The 20,427-nt window shown below is 46.1% G+C and overlaps 1 protein-coding gene across 5 annotated transcripts in view; it reads left to right on the top strand.

The window, feature by feature from the left end:
- The window catches only part of LOC129137455 (nuclear pore complex-interacting protein family member B15-like), a 31,053-nt gene that overhangs the window by 4,605 nt on the left and 6,021 nt on the right, over nucleotides 1-20,427 (top strand). The window contains exons 2-6 of one of the 5 annotated variants that reach the window (XM_063797798.1): nucleotides 1,901-2,018; nucleotides 11,215-11,300; nucleotides 15,405-15,533; nucleotides 19,175-19,274; nucleotides 19,438-19,582. In XM_063797798.1, the coding sequence (XP_063653868.1) occupies nucleotides 1,997-2,018; nucleotides 11,215-11,300; nucleotides 15,405-15,533; nucleotides 19,175-19,274; nucleotides 19,438-19,582 (482 nt within the window). In that variant the 5' untranslated portion in view covers nucleotides 1,901-1,996. The other 4 variants (XM_063797800.1, XM_063797799.1, XM_063797801.1 and 1 more) reach the window with 4 other exon arrangements.

Raw genomic sequence — 20,427 nt, 5'->3', positions numbered from 1 at the left:
AAAGTGAGACTCCACCTTGAAAAAAAGAATAGAGAATGAATTAGGTTTTTCAATGCAGCACTGAAGTCCTCCAAGTCCGTCAAATGGTTAAATAAATTTGATGGAATGAATTCAGCAGAGACCTGAACAGGGACCAGAAGCGACCATGAGAACATGAGCACTCTAGTGCTCTTGACCTTGAGAATCCACAGGGAATACACTTGGGGTTCAACTCAGTCTTTTTAGAATCCAAGGGGCAGAGAGATCCCAAATAGCATCTGGGCACATGTAAACATTGAAGTAGATTTTTATGTTCTAACAAAGAATGATGGCCATAAGGTCCAGGCACGGTGGCTGACGTCTATAATCCCAGCACTTTGGGAGGCCGAGGCGGGTGGATTACCTGGGGTCAGGCGTTCGAGACCAGCCTGGCCAACATTGCAAAACCCTATCTCTACTAAAAAATGCAAAAATTAGCCAGGCATGGTGGCACGTGCCTGTAGTCCCAACTACTCAGGAGGCTGAGGAAGGAGAATCGCTTGAACCCTGGAGGCAGAGGTTGCAGTGAGCCGAGATTGTGCCACTGCACTTCAGCCTGGGTGACAGAGCAAGACTCTGTCTCAAAAAAAAAAAAAAGAAAAGAAAAGAAAAAGAAAGAAAGATGGCTGTAGTACACTATTAAGTTTCGGGTGTAGGGGTTAGTCATCGAATATTGTTAAGGTGGGTCCTGTTTCCATTTGAAATGTAAATATCATGTACCTGACAACAGATTCTTTCATATAGATTCAAGATCAAAACGGCATACCTGCTAAGATAGACTGTTGACTCCAGGGGTTTCTTTTTTTATTTATTTTTATTTTTTATTTTTGAGACGGAGTCTTGCTCTGTCATCCAGGCTGGAGTACAGTGGCGCGATCTCTGCTCACTTCAAGCTCCACCTCCCCGGTTCACACCATTCTCCTGCCTTAGCCTCCCGAGTAGCTGGGACTACAGACTCCCGCCACCACACCCAGCTAATTTTTTTCTTTGCTTTTTTTTTTTTTTTTTTTTTTTTTTTGAGGCAGAGTCTCACTCTGTCGCCCAGGCTGGAGTGCAGTGGCTTGGCTCACTGCAAGCTCCGCCTCCTGGGTTCACGCCATTCTCCTGCCTCAGCCTCCCAAGTAGCTGGGACTACAGGCGCCCGCCACTACGCCCGGCTAATTTTTCGTATTTTTAGTAGAGACGGGGTTTCGCCGTGTTAATCAGGATGGTCTTGATCTCCTGACCTTGTGATCGGCCCGCCTCGGCCTCCCAAAGTGCTGGGATTACAGGCGTGAGCCGCCGCGCCCAGCCTCTTTGTATTTTTTAGTAGAGACGGGGTTTCACCCTGTTAGCCAGGATGGTCTTGATCTCCTGACCTCATCATCCGCCTGCCTCGGCCTCCCAAAGTGCTGGGATTACAGGCGTGAGCCACCGCACCTGGCCTACTCCAGGGGTTTCTATCAGTACCATAAGAAACCTTTTCCCTTTGACATACTCTGAATTTTGTTGTTTGGGGGCTGGTTGTGTGTGTGTGTGTGTGTGTGTGTGTGTGTGTGTGTGTGCGCGTGCAGTGTCCATCTGTATCAGTGCCAGTGCCTGCTACATTCCTGGTTCTGTATTGAGGAGAAGGATGTATAAAGAACCATGAAATATTAGCCCTCACTTTGTTTTGAATTCTGAGTAATGTTAATTTTTCTTTTCTTTTCTTTTTTTTTTTTTTTTTTTTTTTGAGACAGTCTTGTCTGTCGCCCAGGCTGGAGTGCAGTGGCGTGATCTCGGCTCACTGCAAGCTCCGCTTCCCAGGTTCACGCCATTCTCCTGCCTCAGCCTCCCGAGTAGCTGGGACTACAGGTGCCCACCACTATCCGTGGCTAATTTTTTTTTATTTTTTATTTTTTAGTAGAGACGGAGTTTCACCGTGTTAGCCAGAATGGTCTCGATCTCCTGAACTTGTGATCCACCCGCCTCGGCCTCTCAAAGTGCTGGGATTACAGGCATGAGCCACTGCACCCGGCCGAGTAATGTTAATTTTTCTCAAAACTGAATTTTCTTAAAAGAATTTTTTTCTTTTAGATTTAATGAGGTATTGCTAACTGAAGCCAGTTTGACATAGTGAGAGAGATGTCAAATTGATTTGAAAGGTGTGCAGCCTGATTTAAAACTAAACCCTGAATCCTTTTAAAGAACAATAAAACATATTTTACATGCAAAAAAATCATGTATATATGTTAGTATATGCATAGGAAAAACTAGAAAGAAGAGTGTTAGCCAAGCCATCCAATGTCTTATTTCTCTGTATGTTCTCAGCACCTTCTCAGTTAGATGCTGAGAACATACAGAGAAATAAGAAGTTTGAATGTAAATTCCACGAAGAAAGAGAACTTTTGTTTTGTTCTCTGTTATGTTCCCAGTGTCTGACACATGATATCTACTTGGTAAATATTTATGGGCTGGAAGGGAGAAGGAAGGAAGGGAGGATGAGAGGAGGGAGGGAGCGGTAGAAAAGAGTCCTGGCCCCCAAGTTGTTCATTGTTATTCACAGCCAGGCTTGGAAACAGATGTGTGGGCAGAGTGCAAAGAACACTGGGAGAAAAGGGCTCTGAGTTGGTAGGGACTTTGCATAAACTCTCTCTTGTCCTTATGTTAGCATCCTCCTTTCTTCAGAAGAGAAGTCATTTGCAAAGTCATCAGGCATGAAGCCCATCTTCAAATTCAAGACTTAGCGGGCATGGTGGTTCAGGCCTATAACCTCAGCATTTTGGGGGGCTGCAGCAAGAGGATTGCTTGAGCCCATGAGTTCGAGACCAGTCTAAGAGACCCTATCTCTTAGAAAAAAATTAATTAGGCTGGGCACGGTGGCTCATGCCTGTAATCCCAGCACCTTGGGAGGCTGAGATGGGCAGATCACCTGAGGTCAGGAGCTCAAGACAAGCCCAGCCAACAGGACGAAACCCTATCACTACTACTAAAAATATAAAAATTAGCCAGGGGTGGTGGCAGGTGTCTGTAATCCCATCTACTCAGTAGGCTGAGGCAGGAGAATCCCTTGAACCCGGGAGGTGGCTACAATGAGCCAAGATCGTGCCATTGCATTGCAGCCTGGGTGACAGAGCGAGACTCCATCTCGGGAAAAATAAAAAATAAAAAATAATAATTAAAAAACAAATTCAAGGCTTATGTGGTTGCAGAGAACACTCTTCTTTGAGGACAAATGAGAACCAGATATTCCTGTTAAGTCGGGGGCACAAGTGTTGGCAATGAATATACTGTATCTCCAAAGCAGATAGATCTTAGACAACCAGAATCTCTGGGGAAAGGCCACATTCATCAACCTCTGGGGGAAACTGGCTTCAAGTGACTCAGAGGTGACACCCAGTGTCGCTCTGGGTAACTACACAGAAATCCTAAACGGTGTTAAAGAAGAGGGAGCAAGGCTGCCCTTTACTTCCAATGCTGTCCAGCCAGCTCCATAAGGCTCTGAGAGGCTGGCTCAGGTGAGCCAGGGCTCAAGTGAGGAGACTGGCCAGGGCTTGGCTAAAAGAGCCTCTCACTCAAAAGTAAGCCCAAAGCAAGATAAGCTGCATTCTCAGGGCTGCTGTATATTTTCTCCGCCTGAATAAGCTGCTGCTGATTTAGTTATCCGGGTTCTTCTCGGATTCCTGTGGCTGCATTTGAATAGCAGAAATCCTGGCAAGAGGAGATGAAGATCTGGGCTAAAAACTTCACTGAGGCTAACATCTCAGGAGGACCCTGGAGTCACATGAGCCTGGTGGGAATCTGCTTTGCCTCCTACCAGCTATGTAGCGCTGGTCACACAACTTCACCTTGCTAAGCCTCAGTTTCTTGCTTTTAAATGGAGATGATGATACCTATTTTGCAAGGTTGCTGAGTTGATTGCATGAGATCACCGACGTGCACAGTAATAAAATAGAAAAGGCCTAGCAAGTATTGCTGTCATTACTACTGTGGCTGACATTTACTAAGCCCTTACCAAAGCCTTTGACAGTCACTGTCTTTTTTCCTTCCTTCCTTCCTTTCTCTCTCTTTTTCCTTTTTTGAGACAGGGTCTAGCTCTGTTGCCCAGGCTGGAGTAGAGTGGCCCGATCACAGCATCATGGCTCACAGCAGCCTCGACCTCCTGGGCTCAAGCAATCCTCCCATCTCAGCCCCCTCCCCTACAAGAAGCTGGGATTACAGGCATGCGGCAGGCACCACACCCAGCTAATTTTCAAATTTTTTGTAGAGACAGTGTCTTGCTATGTTGCCCAGGCTGGTCTCCAAGTCCTGGCCTCAAGCAATCCACCCACTTCAGCCTCCCGAAGTGCTAGGATTACCGACATGAGCCACCACACCCAACAAATCACTGCCTTTTTCAATGCTCACAACAAACCTCTGAAGTAGCTAATATTTCTTTTCTTTTTTTTGAGACAGAGTTTCACTCTTGTCGCTCAGGCTGGAGTGCAGTGGCGCGATCCTGGCTCACTGCAACCTCCGCCTCCCGGGTTCAAGCGATTCTCCTGCCTCAGCTTCCCAAGTAGCTGAGAGTACAGGTGCCTGCCACCACGCTAATTTTTATATTTTTAGTAGAGACGAGGTTTCGCCATGTTGGCCAGGCTGGTCTCGAACTCCTGACCTCAGGTGATCCACCCACCTCGGGCTCCCAAAGTGCTGGGATTACAGGCGTGAGCCACTGCGCCCAGTAAGTTTCCATTTTAAACACTCCACAGTCTGTATTTCCTATGAATTGGTACTTGGATCTACAGACTTGTTTGTATTTATGTTCAATCTTTTTGCCAAAAAATATTTCAAAAATGGTGTTGAGCGTGCTTTCCTCACAGACGCACAATCACCAATTGTCTCTTTGTGGTATCAGCAGCCATTGGTGCTTGATGACAGGATCCACAGTTCATTAGGAGTGCTGCTTTATTTCTGTTTGGTGAGGTGACCAGGTCACCAACCCTTCCCAGTTCACCTGGAACTTCCCCCGTTTTGGCACCTTCAGTCCCATGTCCCAGGAAACCACTCAGTCCCAGGACAGCTGGTCGCCCTGCAGGAAAGCCATGTTTTAGGCAGTGACTCTTCCCACCCCCACTCTGCCTCCCTTTGCCATAGTGGGCAGAGAAGTAGGAGACAGGATGTGGATAACGGGCTGGAGAATGCAGGGCGAGGGGTCTGTATCTAGTGGCCAGTCTTGGGTGTAATTGACACCTTAGTAGTTGTCCACCTAGTATCCGCTTTCACCTTCTTGCAATCCCCTGATTTTTGATTAGGTAATGGTCCCTACCCACAGCCCACATGCTTCACGGGCATTGATGCTAGCCCCAGCTTCCATGACCAGCTGCTCCCTTCCAGAACCCAGGACGAAGCCGGTCAGTGCAAGCCAGTCCCCATGCCACACCTTGGGCCAATAAATCACAAGGGGTAATTTGTCAGAGGCATTTGGGAAAACATTTCCTTATTCCTTTTTAAAAAAATTATATTTACTTTTATCTTTTCATCTAGAATTTCTGATGAAGATCACTCTTTAAAATATGTATATGTGGCCGGGAGCGGTGGCTCACACCTGTAATCCCAGCATTTTGGGAGGCCGAGGCGGGCAGATCACGAGGTCAGGAGATTGAGACCCTCCTGGCTAATATGGTGAAACCCCGTCTCTACTAAAAGTACAAAAAATTAGCTGGGCGTGGCATCGTGCGCCTGTAGTCCTAGCTACTCGGGAGGCTGAGGCAGGAGAATGGCGTGAACCTGGGAGGTGGAGCTTGCAGTGAGCCAAGATCGCGCCACTGCACTCCAGCCTGGGCGACAGAGTGAGATTCCGTCTCTCAAAAATAAATAAATAAATAAATAAAATAATGTGTATGTGTATGTACGTATGTACACACACACACACACCATTCAACCATTGGCTGGGCATGGTGGCTCACACCTTCCTGCACTTTGGGAAGCTGAGGCAGGAGGATATCCTGAGCCCAGGAGTTTGAGACCTGCCTGAGCATCATAGTGAGACCCCATCAGAACAAAAAAAAATGGTTTAATTAAAATATATATAATTGAATTTTATTTTATATATTATATATATGTTTATATATATACCATATATATATATATAATTCAAATAGTTGAATTTAGGCTGGTCAAGGTGGGTCACACCTGTAATCCCAGCACTTTGGGAGATTGAGGCAGGTGGATCACACCTCAGGTCAGGAGTTCGAGACCAGCCTGGCCAACATGATGAAACCCCATCTCTACTAAAAATACAAAAATTAGCCGGGTGTGGTGGCAAGCGCCAGTAATCCCAGCTACTCAGGAGGCGAGTTTATGTTACTTTGTGTAAACATATGCTTTCATTCCTCTCAGTCAGAGATACCTAGGAATAAGATTGCTGGATCAATTTATCTTTACATTTTTATTAAACTTTCCAACTGCTTTCCAAAGTGGCAGGCCCCATTTTACTTTCCTACCGGCAATGTGGGAGAGTTTCTGTTTCTCCATATCCTCACCACTTATTATTCTCTTTTTGAGTATTAGTCATCCTAGTGGATATGAAGTAGTATCTCATTATGCATTGCTTTTCTTAAAGATATGGTCTCACTCCATTGCCCAGGCTGGAGTACAGTGGCACAATCATAGCTCACAGTAGCCTCAAACTTCTGGGCTAAAACTATCCCCCCACCTCAGCCTCAGCCTCCTTAGTGGCTAGGACTAAAGGCACACACCACTGCGCCTGGCTAATTTTTTACCTTTTTTTTTGAGATAGAGTTTAGCTTTTATTGCCCAGGCTGGAGTGCAACGGTACGATCTCGGCTCACCACAACCTCCACCTCCCGGGTTCAAGCAATTCTCCTGCCTCAGCCTCCCAAGTAGCTGGGATTACAGGCATGTGCCACCATGCCTGGCTAATTTTGCATTTTTAGTAGAGACAGGGTTTCTACATGTTGGTCAGGCTGGTCTTGAACTCCCAACCTCAGGCGATCTGCCCGCTCTGGCCTCCCAAAGTGCTGGGATTACAGGTATAAGCCACCATGCCCAGCTCTCTGGGTTCTTTCCTTCCTTCCTTCCTTTCTTTCTTTCTTCTTTCATTCTTTCTTTTTTTCTTTTCTTTTCTTTTTTTTTGTAGAAGCCACAGGAAGAAACAAATCATGAGGGGATGCTTTGACAAGCTACAAACACTGGAGTCATAATATACCTGTATTTAACTTGGTAAATCCAACCATGCATGTTTGAATGTGAGAGAGACAGAGAAAGAAAGAGACAGAAATGAGACAGACAGAAAGAATAATGCTTTAAATAATGCAGGGGTTTCAGCCCTCCACTCTGTAAGAACATAGAACCCATGGGCTGAATAGAAGGAGGAGAGGGCACAGCTGTCCTTCCTTCAGCCTGTCTCAATCCAGGGCCTTCACATTCCCTATGCTCAGCATGACTCCAGCATTTTGTTTTTGTTTTTCTTTGTTTTTAAGACAGAGTCTCACTCTGTCACCCAGGCTGGATTGCATTGGCACGATTTCAGCTCAGTGAAGCATCCACCTCCCGGGTTCAAGCGTTTCTCCTGCTTCAGCCTCCTGAGTAGCTAGGACTACAGGGACGTACCACCACACCTGGCTAATTTTTTCTTGTATTTTTAGTAGAGATGGGGGTTTTACCTTCGTGGTCAGCCTGGTCTCAAATTCCTGGCCTCAAGTGATCCACCCACCCCAGCCTCCCAAAGTGCTGAGATTACAGGTGTGAGTTACTGCACCCTGCTTATTTATTTTTGAAACACGGTCTCACTATGTTGTCCAGGCTGGAGTGCAGTGGTGCCATCAGAGCTCACTGTAGCCTCGAACTCCTGGCTTCAAGGGATGTCCCTGCCTCAGCCTTCCAAGTAGCTGGGACTACAAGCACACACTACCTCATTGGCTATTATATCTTTTTATATATTTATTTATTTATTTGTTTGTTTATTTTTTCAGACAGAGTTTTGCTTTTATTGCCCAGGCTGGAGTGCAATGGCGTGATCTCGGCCACCGCAACCTCTGCCTCCCGGGTTCAAGCGATTCTTCTGCCTCAGCCTCCCGAGTAGCTGGGATTACAGGCATGCGTCACCATGACCGGCTAATTTTTTTTTTTTTTTTTTTGTATTTTTAGTAGAGATGGGGTTTCTCCATGTTGGTCAGGCTGGTCTTGAACTCCCGACCTCAGGTGATCCACCCACCTCAACCTTCCAAAGTGCTGGGATTACAGGCATGAGCCACCGCGCCCGGCTGGCTATTATATCTTTAACACATCTCCAAGGTTTCCTCATCTCCATTTTGAACAGAGAGGGCTTCAGCAGGTAACAGCATCTGGCCTAAATGTATTTTATTTCTTTTGTATATGTTTTGTTTTGTTTTCTGTTCCTGTTTTTTTTTTTTTTTTCTTTTGACACGGAGTCTGTGTCATCTCGGCTTACTGCAAACTCCATCTCCCAGGTTCAAGCGATTCTCCTGCCTCAGCCTTCCAAGTAGCTGGGATTACAGGTGCGCACCACCACGCCCAGCTAATTTTTGTATTTTTAGTAGAGACAGGGTTTTGCCATGTTGGTCAGGCTGGTCTTAAACTCCTGACCTCAGGTGATTCACCCGCCTCGGCCTCCCAAAGTGCTGGGATTACAGGCGTGAGCTACCGCACTCTGCCTATAAAAAATTTAAGGCCAGGTGTGGTGGCTCATGACTGTAATCCGGGGACTTTGGGAGGTTGAGGTAGGCAGATCACATGAGGTCAGGAGTTTGAGACCAGCCTGGCAACATCGTGAAACCCCCGTCTCTACTAAAACTACAAAAATTAGCTGGGTGTGGTGGCACGCGCCTATAGTCCCAGCTACTTGGGACTTAAAGCAGGAGAATCTCTTGAACCTGGGAGGTGGAGGTTTCAGTGAGCCGAGACCGCAATAGTGCATTCCAACCTGGGCGACAGAGCAAGACTCCATCTCCAAAAAAAAAAAAAAAAAAAAATCCAGTTTATCATCTGTATCACAGGCAGTACTGGTGTTCTGCTGTTTTCTGGTAAAATCTTCACTTCATGTTTTAAAATTTGTGGTAATGTACCAAGTATCACAGCCAATTCGTTAATCTTCCTTTCTTATAAATTATACTATTAGTTTTGCCTCTTTTTTTTTTTTTTTTTTTTGAGACAGAGTCTTGCTCTGTCACCCAGGCTGGAGTGCAGTGGCGCGATCTCGGCTCACTGCCAGCTCCACCTCCCAGGTTCACGCCATTCTCCTGCCTCGGCCTCCCAAGTAGCTGGGATTACAGGCGCCCACCACCACGACCAGCTAATTTTTTGTATTTTTAGTAGAGACGGGGTTTCACTATGTTAGCCAGGATGGTCTCGATCTCCTGACCTTGTGATCCACCCGTCTCGGCCTCCCAAAGTGCTGGGATTACAGGCATGAGCCACCGTGCCTGGCTTTTTTTTTTTTTTTAAGACAGAGTTTTGCTCTTGTTGCCCAGGCTGGAGTGCAATGGCGCGATCTCAGCTCACTGCAACCTCTGCCTCCCGGGTTCAAGGGATTGTCCTGCCTCAGCCTCCTGAGTAGCTGGGATTACAGGCATGTGCCACCATGCCTGGCTAATTTTTGTATTTTTAGTAGAGACGGGGTTTCACCATGTTGGTCAGGCTGGTCTCGAACTCCTAACCTCGTGATCCGCCTGCCTCAGCCTCCCAAAGTGCTGGGATTACAGGCGTGAGCCACCATGCCCAGCCAAATCTAGGGCTGGAACATGGCTGCAGCATACAAATAGAATTGAATTCCATACTTTTGTTAACCCTGTTTTTTGTTTGTTTGTAGTTGTTGCTGTTTTTGAGACAGAGTCTCGCTCTGTCGCCTAGGCTGGAGTGCAGTGGTGCAATCTCGGCTCACTGCAGACTCTGCCTCCTGGGTTCAAACTATTCTCCTGCCTCAGCCTCCCAAGTACGTGGGACTACAGGCGCCCACCACCACACCCGGCTAATTTTTGTATTTTATTAGAGACAGGTTTTCACCATATTGGCCAGGCTGGTCTGGAACTCCTGACCTTGTGATCCGCCCACCTCGGCCTCCCAAAGTGGTGGGATTACAGGCATGAGCCACCACACCTAGCCCCTGTTTTGCTTTTGTTTTGCTTGCTTCTTAGGGTTGTTTTTCTATTTATGGTAAAGGCATTGGCTTTCCATTTGTAGCATCAATAGTATATTTCCTGTTTACAATAACCGTATGTCATAGTAAATGGTAAAGGGATTTAAAGCAGTGGTTTTCAGCTGCCAGAGGCCTGAGAGAGTTTGGGCACACTCTGTGTGATCGGGCAGAAGGCCTGTGGGAAGTTTAGCTGAGGACAGGGCCAGGAAAGGTGATGGACAGTGGGGGTCTGTCCTGGTCACCAGGCCCCTGGGTCCTGCCCACCTGCTTGGAGCTCCCCACCCATCACACATGATGCTGCCAAGCCCTCTGGGTATTGTGAGCAAATACCTTAGGAGAGAAGCTGATGAACTTTGTTTCTTGAAATGCACAGATTCCTTGGACATCCCTGAGAGGTCAATCATGAAAGTCAACTTGGTTTTCTCCCCCTCATTTGGGTTCAGAATTTAAAGTCCACACACACGGGCAGTAAGATGATATAGATAAGGACATCATCACTCGGTTTCGGATGTTAAAATGTCTAGGTGGGTTAGGGGTGATTTGAGATCACACAACCTTGTGCCACAAAGAGGAATTCCCAGGCCGGAGGGAGACATTTTATTGCCATGTTATGATCTTATCATTGAGTTGAAAGGCAATCTTGTTTCATTTTGGATTCTTTCTTATGTTTATGTCTTATAAGGGCACTTTGAATTTCCAAGCAAATAATAATTTTGAATTAGCTTTAATCATTGACTTCTAGCAGTTATATGATCAGAAACATGCTGTGTGATTTGATTGCTCTCAAATATATTGAGATTTGCTGGAACAAAATAAGTCAGGTTAATTTTTGTAAATGTACCATGCATGCTTAAAATGAATGTATCTACATTTGTTCCTGAGATACAGGTTGATGGACGGATGGCTACATGGATGTGATGGAGATGGTTTACTATCGGGACCTTCCGCATCCTGCTGATGTTTTGTTGCTTAGGATATGAATGGCTGAGCGGAGGCTGTAAAACCTGGCACTCTGCTTGGGTATGAGGTTCTTCCTGCCATCCTGCCATCATTTATTTTTTATGTTTTGTCGCCAAAAGTGACCTTGAGGAACCCTGGGAGCTCAGGAAGGAAGGAGCGCCCAGAAGCAGGGACAGGGAGCTGGTTGGGGAGGACCAGAAATCAGGTTTGTGAAGGTTCCAGAGAGGACCTGTCCTTGGGAGGAGAGTGGAAGACTGAGATGGGGGAGGGGTCATTGGAATGATGCGGGAGCTACTTGGCATTGTCCATTGTGAGGCACCACCGGGGTCATCAGGGATTGGTGGAGAGGGAGTATAAAGCCCCAGGGTTGCTAAGGGAGGGCCCAGACCGAAGAAGGTTTGGTGGATAGCAGAACGTTTGTCTCCCTCTGATTGCTCCTAAGCCTCACGCTCCCTTGCCCCGCGTGTCCTGTTGCTTCCCTGATCTTCTCCGTGACCTGTAGCTAAACCTTCCACCAGCGCTTGAGAACTTAATTTGAACCGGATCCTTTCCCAGACCCCTTTCTTCTTCTCCTCCTCCTCCTCCACCTCCTCCAGGTGCCCAACAGCCCCCTTCTCCTCCTTTCCCTTCCCTTACTTCCCCCCTTCCCCTCCCCTTCCCCTCCCCCTCCCCTCCCCCTCCCCAACTCAGATCCCGTCCCCTTCCCTCCCCCCTGCCCTAAGCCACCTCCACCTCTGTCCTGGCCGCCTCAGGGCGCCCTGAAAGGACCAGGACATGCGGGTGCGGTGGATGCTCTTTTGGCTCCTCTTTGGGCTCCTGCTGGAATTTATCAGCCATCAGTGCATCTCTGTGAGTAGACGCTGGACCCGTGGGGTTTCTTCCTTTTTACTGGGCTGTGTCACGCGGCATGAAATTACACAGCTCAGGCCTGTAATCCCAGCAGTTTAGGGGGCCGAGGTGGGCAGATCACTTGAGTCCAGGAGTTGAAGACTAGCCAGGGCATCATAGCGAAACCCCATCTCTACAAAAAATTCCAAAAGAGATTAGTTGGGCCTGGTGGTGTGTACCTGTTATCCCAGTTACTGGAGAGGCTGAGGTGAGAGGATCGCTTGGGCCCAGGAGCTGGACGTTGCAGTGAGCCGAGATGGCCCCGCTGCACTCTTGTCTCTAACAAACAAAATGGACCAAAACAAAGTGAAATGTCATTTGATTTGTGTCATCTGGTTTGATGACTTTTTTTTTTTTTTTTTTTTTTAAGACAGAGTCTCACTCTGTCGCCCAGGCTGGAGTGCAGTGGCAAGATCTCGGCTCACTGCAACCTCCGCTTCTGGGGTTCAAGCAATTGTCCTGCCTCAGCCTCCTGAGTAGCTCAGATTACAACGCCTGCCTAATTTTTGTATTTTTAGTAGAGACGGGGTTTCACCATGTTCTCCAGGATAGTCTCCATCTCTTGACCTCGTGATCCGCCTGCCTCAGCCTCCCAGTGCTGGGATTACAGGCGTGGGCCACCGTGCCTGGCCAAAATATATAACCTTAAGTGTAAGTTTACTAACTTTGGAAAGTACATACACCAGCATAAACCAACCCCCTTTCAAGATCTACATTATTTTATTTATTTATTTATTTTTTGAGACAGTTTCTCCCTTGTTGCCCAGGCTGGAGTGCAATGGGGCAATATCAGCTCGCCGCAACCTCTGCTTCCCAGGTTCGAGCGATTCTCCTGCCTCAGCCTCCCGAGTGGCTGGGATTACAGACATGTGCCACCACTCCCAGCTAATTTTGTATTTTTAGTAGAGATAGGGTTTCTCCATGTTGGTCAGGCTGGTTTTGAACTCCCGACCTCAGGTGATCCGCCCGCCTCGGCCTCCCAAAGCGTTGGGATTACAGGCGTGAACCACCGTGCCCAGCCAAGATCTACACTATTATGTCACCCCAGAAAGTGAACTCTCACTCTTCCCAGCCAGTCTCTTTCTTATCATAGGTTAGCTTGCTTATTCTGGAATTTCGCGTATACAGATGCATGCCATGCCATAGGTACTCTTTTGTGTCTGCTTTGTTCTGCTCAACACCATGTTTCTGAAATCATTACCATTGTTGTATGGTTCTCTAACTCCATCATTTCCATTTCAGACTCAGCATATGCTGAGTTCAACCTGTTGAAGGGCTATCTCTGTTTAATTCACCATCTTGAAAGAAACATTTAAAATTGAGATGTTTTCAAGAATATATAGTTAAATCCTGAGGAATCCATGTAGAAATGTTATCACAAGCTGTCTGAACTTACTCAGGGGAAGTCTTCGTCTTCACTCACATAAGAGTCTAATGGAATTAATATCAACAATCTTAGAGAAATCCCACACTATTCATGCCATTTTCATGATCTCCACCTTGGTAATTTTTTTTTTTTTTGAGACAGAGTCTCGCTCTGTCACCCAGGCTGAAGTGCAGTGGTGCGATCTCGGCTCACTGCAACCTCTGCCTCCCGGGTTCAAGTGATTCTTCTGCCTCAGCCTCCCAAGTAGCTGGAACTATAGGCACATGCCACCATGCCCTGCTAATTTTTTGTATTTTTAGTAGAGATGGGTTTCACCGTGTTAGCTAGGATGGTCTCAGTCTCCTGATCTCGTGGTCCACCCACCTTGGCTTCCCAAAGTGCTGGGATTGCAGGCGTGAGCCACCACGCCCGGCCCACCTTGTTAATTTTTAAGCACTAAAATTTGATACTTATTTGTGAATGAAGTAATCTCTTCATTGTGTTTTTTTTTTTTTTTTTTTTTTTTGCTTATGCTGAGATTTAAATGACAAAGATTCATATAATCCAAGAGAGAAGTATTATTTAGAGGGATTCTTTTACCATGTGATATATAATAAATGCATCCAATGCTATACATCAATTTAAAAAACAAGTAAATAACTTTAAAGAAAAGATAACTACTGGCCAGGTGCAGTGGCTCACACCTGTATTCCCAGCACTTTAGGAGGCCGAGGCAGGTGGATCATGAGGTCAGGAGTTGGAGACCAGCCTGGCCAAGATGGTGAAACCCTGTTTCTACTAAAAATACAAAAATTAGCCGAGCGTGGTGGCAGGCGCCTGTAATCCCAGTTACTCAGTAGCTGAGGCAGGAGAATCGCTTGAACCCGGGAGGCGGAGGTTGCAGTGAGCTGAGATCATGCCACTGCAATCTAGCCTGGGTGACAGAGCAAAACTTTGTCTCAAAACAAAAAGAAAAGAAAAGATAATTACTTTATACTTAGCTTGTCTTACCCATGAGTGACGGGCTGCATGTGGCCCAGGACAGTTTTGAATGCAGTTCAACACAAATTTGTAAACTTTCTTAAAACATTAGGAGATTTTGGCCAGGTACAGTGGCTCATGCCTGTAATCCCAGCACTTTGGGGGGCTGAGGCGGGCAGATTACCTGAGGTCAGGAGTTCGAGACCACCCTGACCAACATGGCAAAACCCCATCTCCACAAAAAATACAAAAATTTGCCGAGTGCACTGTCAGGCACCTGTACTCCCAGCTACTCAGGAGGCTGAGGCAGGAGAATCACTTGAACCTGAGAGGCAGAGGTTGCAGTGAGCCGAGAGCACACCACTGCACTCCAGCCTAGGTGACAGAGTGAGACCCCATCTCAAAAACAACAAACAAAAACAAAAAAATGGCCGGGCACGGTGGCTCACACCTGTAATCCCAGCACTTTGGGAGGCCGACGCAGGCAGATCGCCTGTCAGGAGTTCAAGGCCAGACTGGCCAACATGGTGAAACCTCATCTCTACTAAAAATACAAAAATTAGTCGGGCATGGTGGCAGAGACCTGTAATCTCAGCTACTCGGGAGGCTGAGGGAGGAGAATGGCTTGAGCCCAGGAGCTGGCGGTTGCAGTGAGCCGAGATTGCACCACTGCACTCCGGCCTGGGCGACTGAGTGGAGCGGAACTCTGTCTCAAAAAAAAAGAGGTTTTTTTTAGATCATCAGCTATTGTTAGTGTTAGTGTATGTTAGGTGTGGCTCAAGACAACTTTGCTTCTTTTAATATAGGCAGGGAAGTCAAAAGATTGGATATCCCTGCTTTATACCAAGAAAGACAACACACCACATTTGCAATGCCTAAAAACACTACCAGCCATCTGAAAAACATGTGACTTCTAACTTCTGTTCTTTTTTGTAGCAGTGGAATCCCACGGTGATATCTGAGGGATGTGGTTACCTTTTGGAGGAGGTTGACGGTTTCTAAGGATGATTCTTTCTGAGTGAAATATTGTCGGTGTCATTGACCTTTTCATTATTTCAACTATTATTATTCCAGGTTATCAATACTCTGGCTGACCATCATCATCGTGGGACTGACTTTGGTGGAAGTCCTTGGTTAGGTATCATTATTGAATTTCCGAGAAGTTATAAAGTTGTCATTACCCTCTGGACAGTTTACCTTTGGGTGAGTATACTAACTTTCTGTAGAGGTATACTTGTAATCACAAATAAGAATAAATTATATAAAACAATTCACGTTTCTGGACTTCATTATGAATATGTGGTTTTACCCAAAAAATCAGGGAAATGATTTATTAGCATAAGAATTATGAAAATATCTGCCATTTACATTATGAAAATTAAATAGGTCAGTGTTTGTTTAATAGAATGTCAACAGAGCTTTTGGTCAAAAATAAGTTTTTTTAACCTTTGTGCTATTTGTCACAAATGGAGTATGAGGTTTCGTCACTTAAATAGGAAATTCTTTCTAAACTCTTCTGCTTTATAGTTCTATCGTATGGGTGGAAGGAAAGCTTCCAGTCTCCTCTCTGAAGATTCACTGCAGAAATGAGCTGACAACAGACAGCTCAACAGGAAAAGAAAAACATAGAACAGGCGTAAACATGGGAACCAGCTGAAAAATGAGACTGCTAGAAGGGCCGGATGGTTGATGCTTAAAGAGCACCCTCTTCTGAGGGGAGAGGGAGATAGATGGAGATGTAGGCCATTTAGAGGGGCAGCAAATGATTTTTAGGGGAAATGAAAGAGGCCAAGGAACAAACAATTGGCCTGAGACAAAGTTCCTCTGAGGTCATAGGGACGAGGTGACAAACTGCCGGAAGGTGAAGGGCAGAACTGCACTGCGTCTCATGATGCAGAGAAAGCCCCAGAGAATCTCTTAGAACTGCCCTCCAAGAGAATCAATGAAAAGTGTGTCTGGGCAGGGTAATTTTGAATGACATCATTCAAAGTGCATGTTCCCACTTGCAACTGGAGAGAGATCAGTATGTCAAAAGTCTGTACTTGGTAAGAATTTGGCTGCTAAGTTGTGCCATAATTTGTCTTTTGAGCCTTTTTTCCTTTGGGTAAGTTGAGCTCTACATTTTGTCTTGCCATTCATGACAGTAAAAATGTGGTCGTCTGGGGGCTGAACCTCCTTCTGAACAATGATCCAAGATAAAAGTACTAATACCACAATGCTTTTTTATATTCAAGGGAAGAGGAAGTATGTTTCAGTTTAACCACCTAGATAATTACACATCATTTGGCACTGCCTTTCAAGATATGTAGAAAACAGAAAATATATGAGTTATGAAGATATCTAGGCACATTTAACATTCTCTATGCCACTTAGTCCTGAACAGAGAATTTTCGGTATAAATTGGAGGAAGCTTTTTTTTTTTTTTTTTTTTTTCTTTTCTCACCCCCGAGATGAGTCTCCCTCTGTTGCCCAGGCTGGAGTATAATGGTGTGATCTCGGCTCACTGCAACCTCCACCTCCTGGCTTCAAGCGATTCCCCTGCCTCAGCCTCTCAAGTAGCTGGGATTACAGGTGCCCACCACCATGCCCAGCTAATTTTTGTATTTTTAGTAGAGTCGGGGTTTTACCATGTTGGCCAGGCTAGTCTCAAAACCCAACCTCAAATGATCCACCCGCCTCAGCCTCCCAAAGTGCTGGGATTACAAGCGTGAGCCACCACGTGAGCCAGGGGAAGTTGTTAAATTTACCACTTTTTAACAATTCCATTTAGGAAAGTTCAGTTGAGCTGTTGGACTTGGACAACTTCGCACCTCTCATCTTTGTCCTTGTCATCTAGTCATCTATGCCATTACCTCCTAAGCAGGGACATCATGGGTGCCATGAAGCATTCATGCGTGATGGCATTTCTTTGCTTGTCATTTCTTCATGTGTTTAACATTTCTCCTAGCTCCAAACTGGGCCAGCTACCTTTCCTATGAAATCTAGCAGTAGTTGTGGGATTGACGTGGTTGCTCTTTTCATCTTTTTAGATTACCCATTGCTTCTCTCAAAATCCTAGTACATGATTTTTTTTTTTTTTTTTTATCCTATGTGCAGAAATCAGGAAAAAACAAATTCTACAAAGAATTTGAAAGATACTATTTCAGGCCAGGTGTGGTGGCTCATGCCTGTAATCCCAGCACTTTGGGAGGCTGAGGCAGGTGGATCACTTGAGGTCAGGAGTTCAAGACCAGATGGGCCAACATGGTGAAACCCCATCTCTACTGAAAAGACAAAAATTAGCCAGGCATGGTAGCAGGCACCTGTAATCCCAGCTACTTGGGAGGCCGAGGCACAAGAATCGCTTGAATCTGGGAGGTGGAGGTTGCCGTGAGCCAAGGTAGCGCCACTGCACTTCAGCATGGTTGAGAGTGACACTCCATCTCAAGAAAAAAGTTATTTCAATGACTACCTCAGGAGATTCATAGGTATCTGACCCACATCTGAGATGGGATTTGCATTGCATTTTCGCTATGATGAGAACAAATATTTAATATCTTAGAAGATTAAAAGCATACTGTGATAATATGGAAATCTTGGTGGGAATTCAGTCATTAGTGAGAACGTTTTGCGTTAAGTTCAAACCAGCCTCAATGAAGCTGATGTGAGGGAAAGAAAGTGAACTCTGAGTAGAGCAGGGACAGAAGGAAGATGCTCCAGTGCAGATCAGGAAGGAGCAGGGGGTGAAATGTTACAAATTCTAGAACTCAGAGAGCTGAAGGTAATTACTTCCTTTTCAAGTTGTGAAACATGTTAACCTGTGGTAAAATACTTATAAGATGATAATAACCATCTAACCATGTTGAAGTGTACAGTTCAGTTGTGTGAAGTATATGCATGTCATTTTTTTTTTTTTTTTTGAGACGGAGTCTCACTCTGTCACCAGGCTGGAGTGCAGTGGTGGGATCTTGGCTCACTGCAACCTCTGCCTCCTGGGTTCAAGCAGTTCTCCTGCCTCAGCCTCCCGAGTAGCTGGGACTACAGGCGTGCATCACCATGCTCAGCTAATTTTTGTATTTTTAGTAGAGATGGGGTTTCACCATGTTGCCCGGGATGGTCTCCATCTCTTGACCTTGTGATTCACCCGCTTCAGCCTCCCAAAGTGCTGGGATTACAGGCGTGAGCTACCGCACCTGGCCTATTTTTTTTTTTTTTTTTTTTTTTTTTTGAGACAGAGTTTCAATTTTGTTGCCCAGGTTGGAGTGCAATGGCACAATCTCAGCTCACCACAACCTTTTCCTGCTGGGTTCAAGTGATTCTCCTGCCTCAGCCTCCCGAATAGCTGGGATTACAGGCATGCACCACCATGCCTGGCTAATTTTGTATTTTTAGCAGAGACAGCATTTCTCCATGTTGGTGAGGCTGGTCTCAAACTCCCGACCTCAGGTGATCCGCCTGCCTCGGCCTCCCAAAGTGCTGGGATTACAGGAGTGAGCCACCGTGCCAGCCTCATGTCATTCTTTTGTGTGTGTGTGTGTGTGTGTGTGTGTGTGTGTGTGTGAGACAGAGTCTCATTCTGTCGCTCAGGCTGGAGTGCAGTGGTGTGATCTCGGCTCACTGCAACCTCCGCCTCCCAGCTTCAAACGGTTCTCTGCCTCAGCCTCCCGAGTAGCTCGGATTACGGGCGCCCGCTGCCATGCCCAGCTAATTTTTGTATTTTTAGTAGAGACGGGGTTTCACCATCTTGGCCAGGCTGATCTTGAACTCCTGACCCCGTGATCCACCTGCCTTGGCCTCCCAAAGTACTAGGATTATACGCATGAGCCACCGTGCCCAGCCGTCATTCTTATATTATTATTTCCTAGGTGTCTTTCCTGAAGACTATCTTCTGTTCTCGAAATGGACATGATGGATCCACGGATGTACAGCAGAGAGCCTGGAGGTCCAACCGACGTAGACAGGAAGGTATGGCTCTGTTGGAGTCCCCATAGTGTGGAAATGAGTTTGCCCTGGAAAGGGAAAGAACAGCTTCTTGCCCTCAGGTTTCTCACCTTCTCTTCTCCTCACTCTCACCAAGGGCTGAGGTCCATTTGTATGCACACAAAGAAAAGAGTTTCTTCCTTTCCAGGAAATAAAATTGGCCTGAAAGACGTCATTACTCCATGGAGACATGTGGAAAGAAAATTTAGAGCTAAAATCCGTAAGAGGAAGGTGACAACGAAAATCAACCATCATGACAAAATCAATGGAAAGAGGAAGACCGCCAGAAAACAGTAAGATGTGCCTTGACACAAATACTGTTGTATGAACCATGTGCCAATCAAAGTAGACAACTGTAAAGTCCTTGAGAATATTTTCTACAATATTTGTGGCACATTCAGTGGGTTCAAAATTGAGTTTGTCCTTTCTGCTTCATTAGTTTAAGCTGTATAATTCCTTTCCCTTCCTACATTCTTGTTTGTCATTTTTTCGGGGGAAGAGGAGTTGCTAGTACTGGCATTGGTTTTCCTTTCTCTGTCTTTTTTTTTTTTTTTTTCCTGAGATGGAGCTTTGCTGTTGTTGCCCAGGCTGTAGTGCAGTGGCAAAATCTCGGCTCACTGCCTTTTGGGTTCAAGCAATTCTCCTGCCTCAGCCTCCCAAGTAGCTGGGATTACAGGTGCCCACCCCCACGCCCAGCTAATTTTTGTATTTTTACTAGAGATGGGGTTTCACCATGTTGTCCAGGCTGGTCTCGAACTTCTGACCTCAGGTAATCCACCTGCCTCAGCCTCCCAAAGTGCTGGGATTAGAGGCGTGAGCCACCACAGCCAGCCTTTTTTTTTTTTTTTTTAATTTTGAGATAGAGTCTCGCTCTGTCGCCCAGGCTGGAGTGCTATGGTGCAATCTTGGCTCACTGCAACCTCTGCTCCCAGTTTGAAGCAATTCTGCCTCAGCTTCCTGAGTAGCTTGGATTACAGGTGTGTGCCAGCACATTTGGCCAATTTTTTTTTTTTTTTTTTTTTTTTTGAGACAGAGTCTCACTCTGTCACCCAGGCTAGAGTGCAGTGGCATGATCTTGGCTCACTGCAACCTCCACCTCCCAGGTTCAAGCGATTCTTATCCCTCAGCCTCTTGAGTA

The sequence above is a fragment of the Pan troglodytes genome, chromosome 18 (genome assembly GCF_028858775.2).
Source record: "Pan troglodytes isolate AG18354 chromosome 18, NHGRI_mPanTro3-v2.0_pri, whole genome shotgun sequence".
NCBI classification, from domain to species: Eukaryota; Metazoa; Chordata; class Mammalia; order Primates; family Hominidae; genus Pan; species Pan troglodytes.
This window is presented reverse-complemented; position numbering and strand designations above follow the sequence as displayed.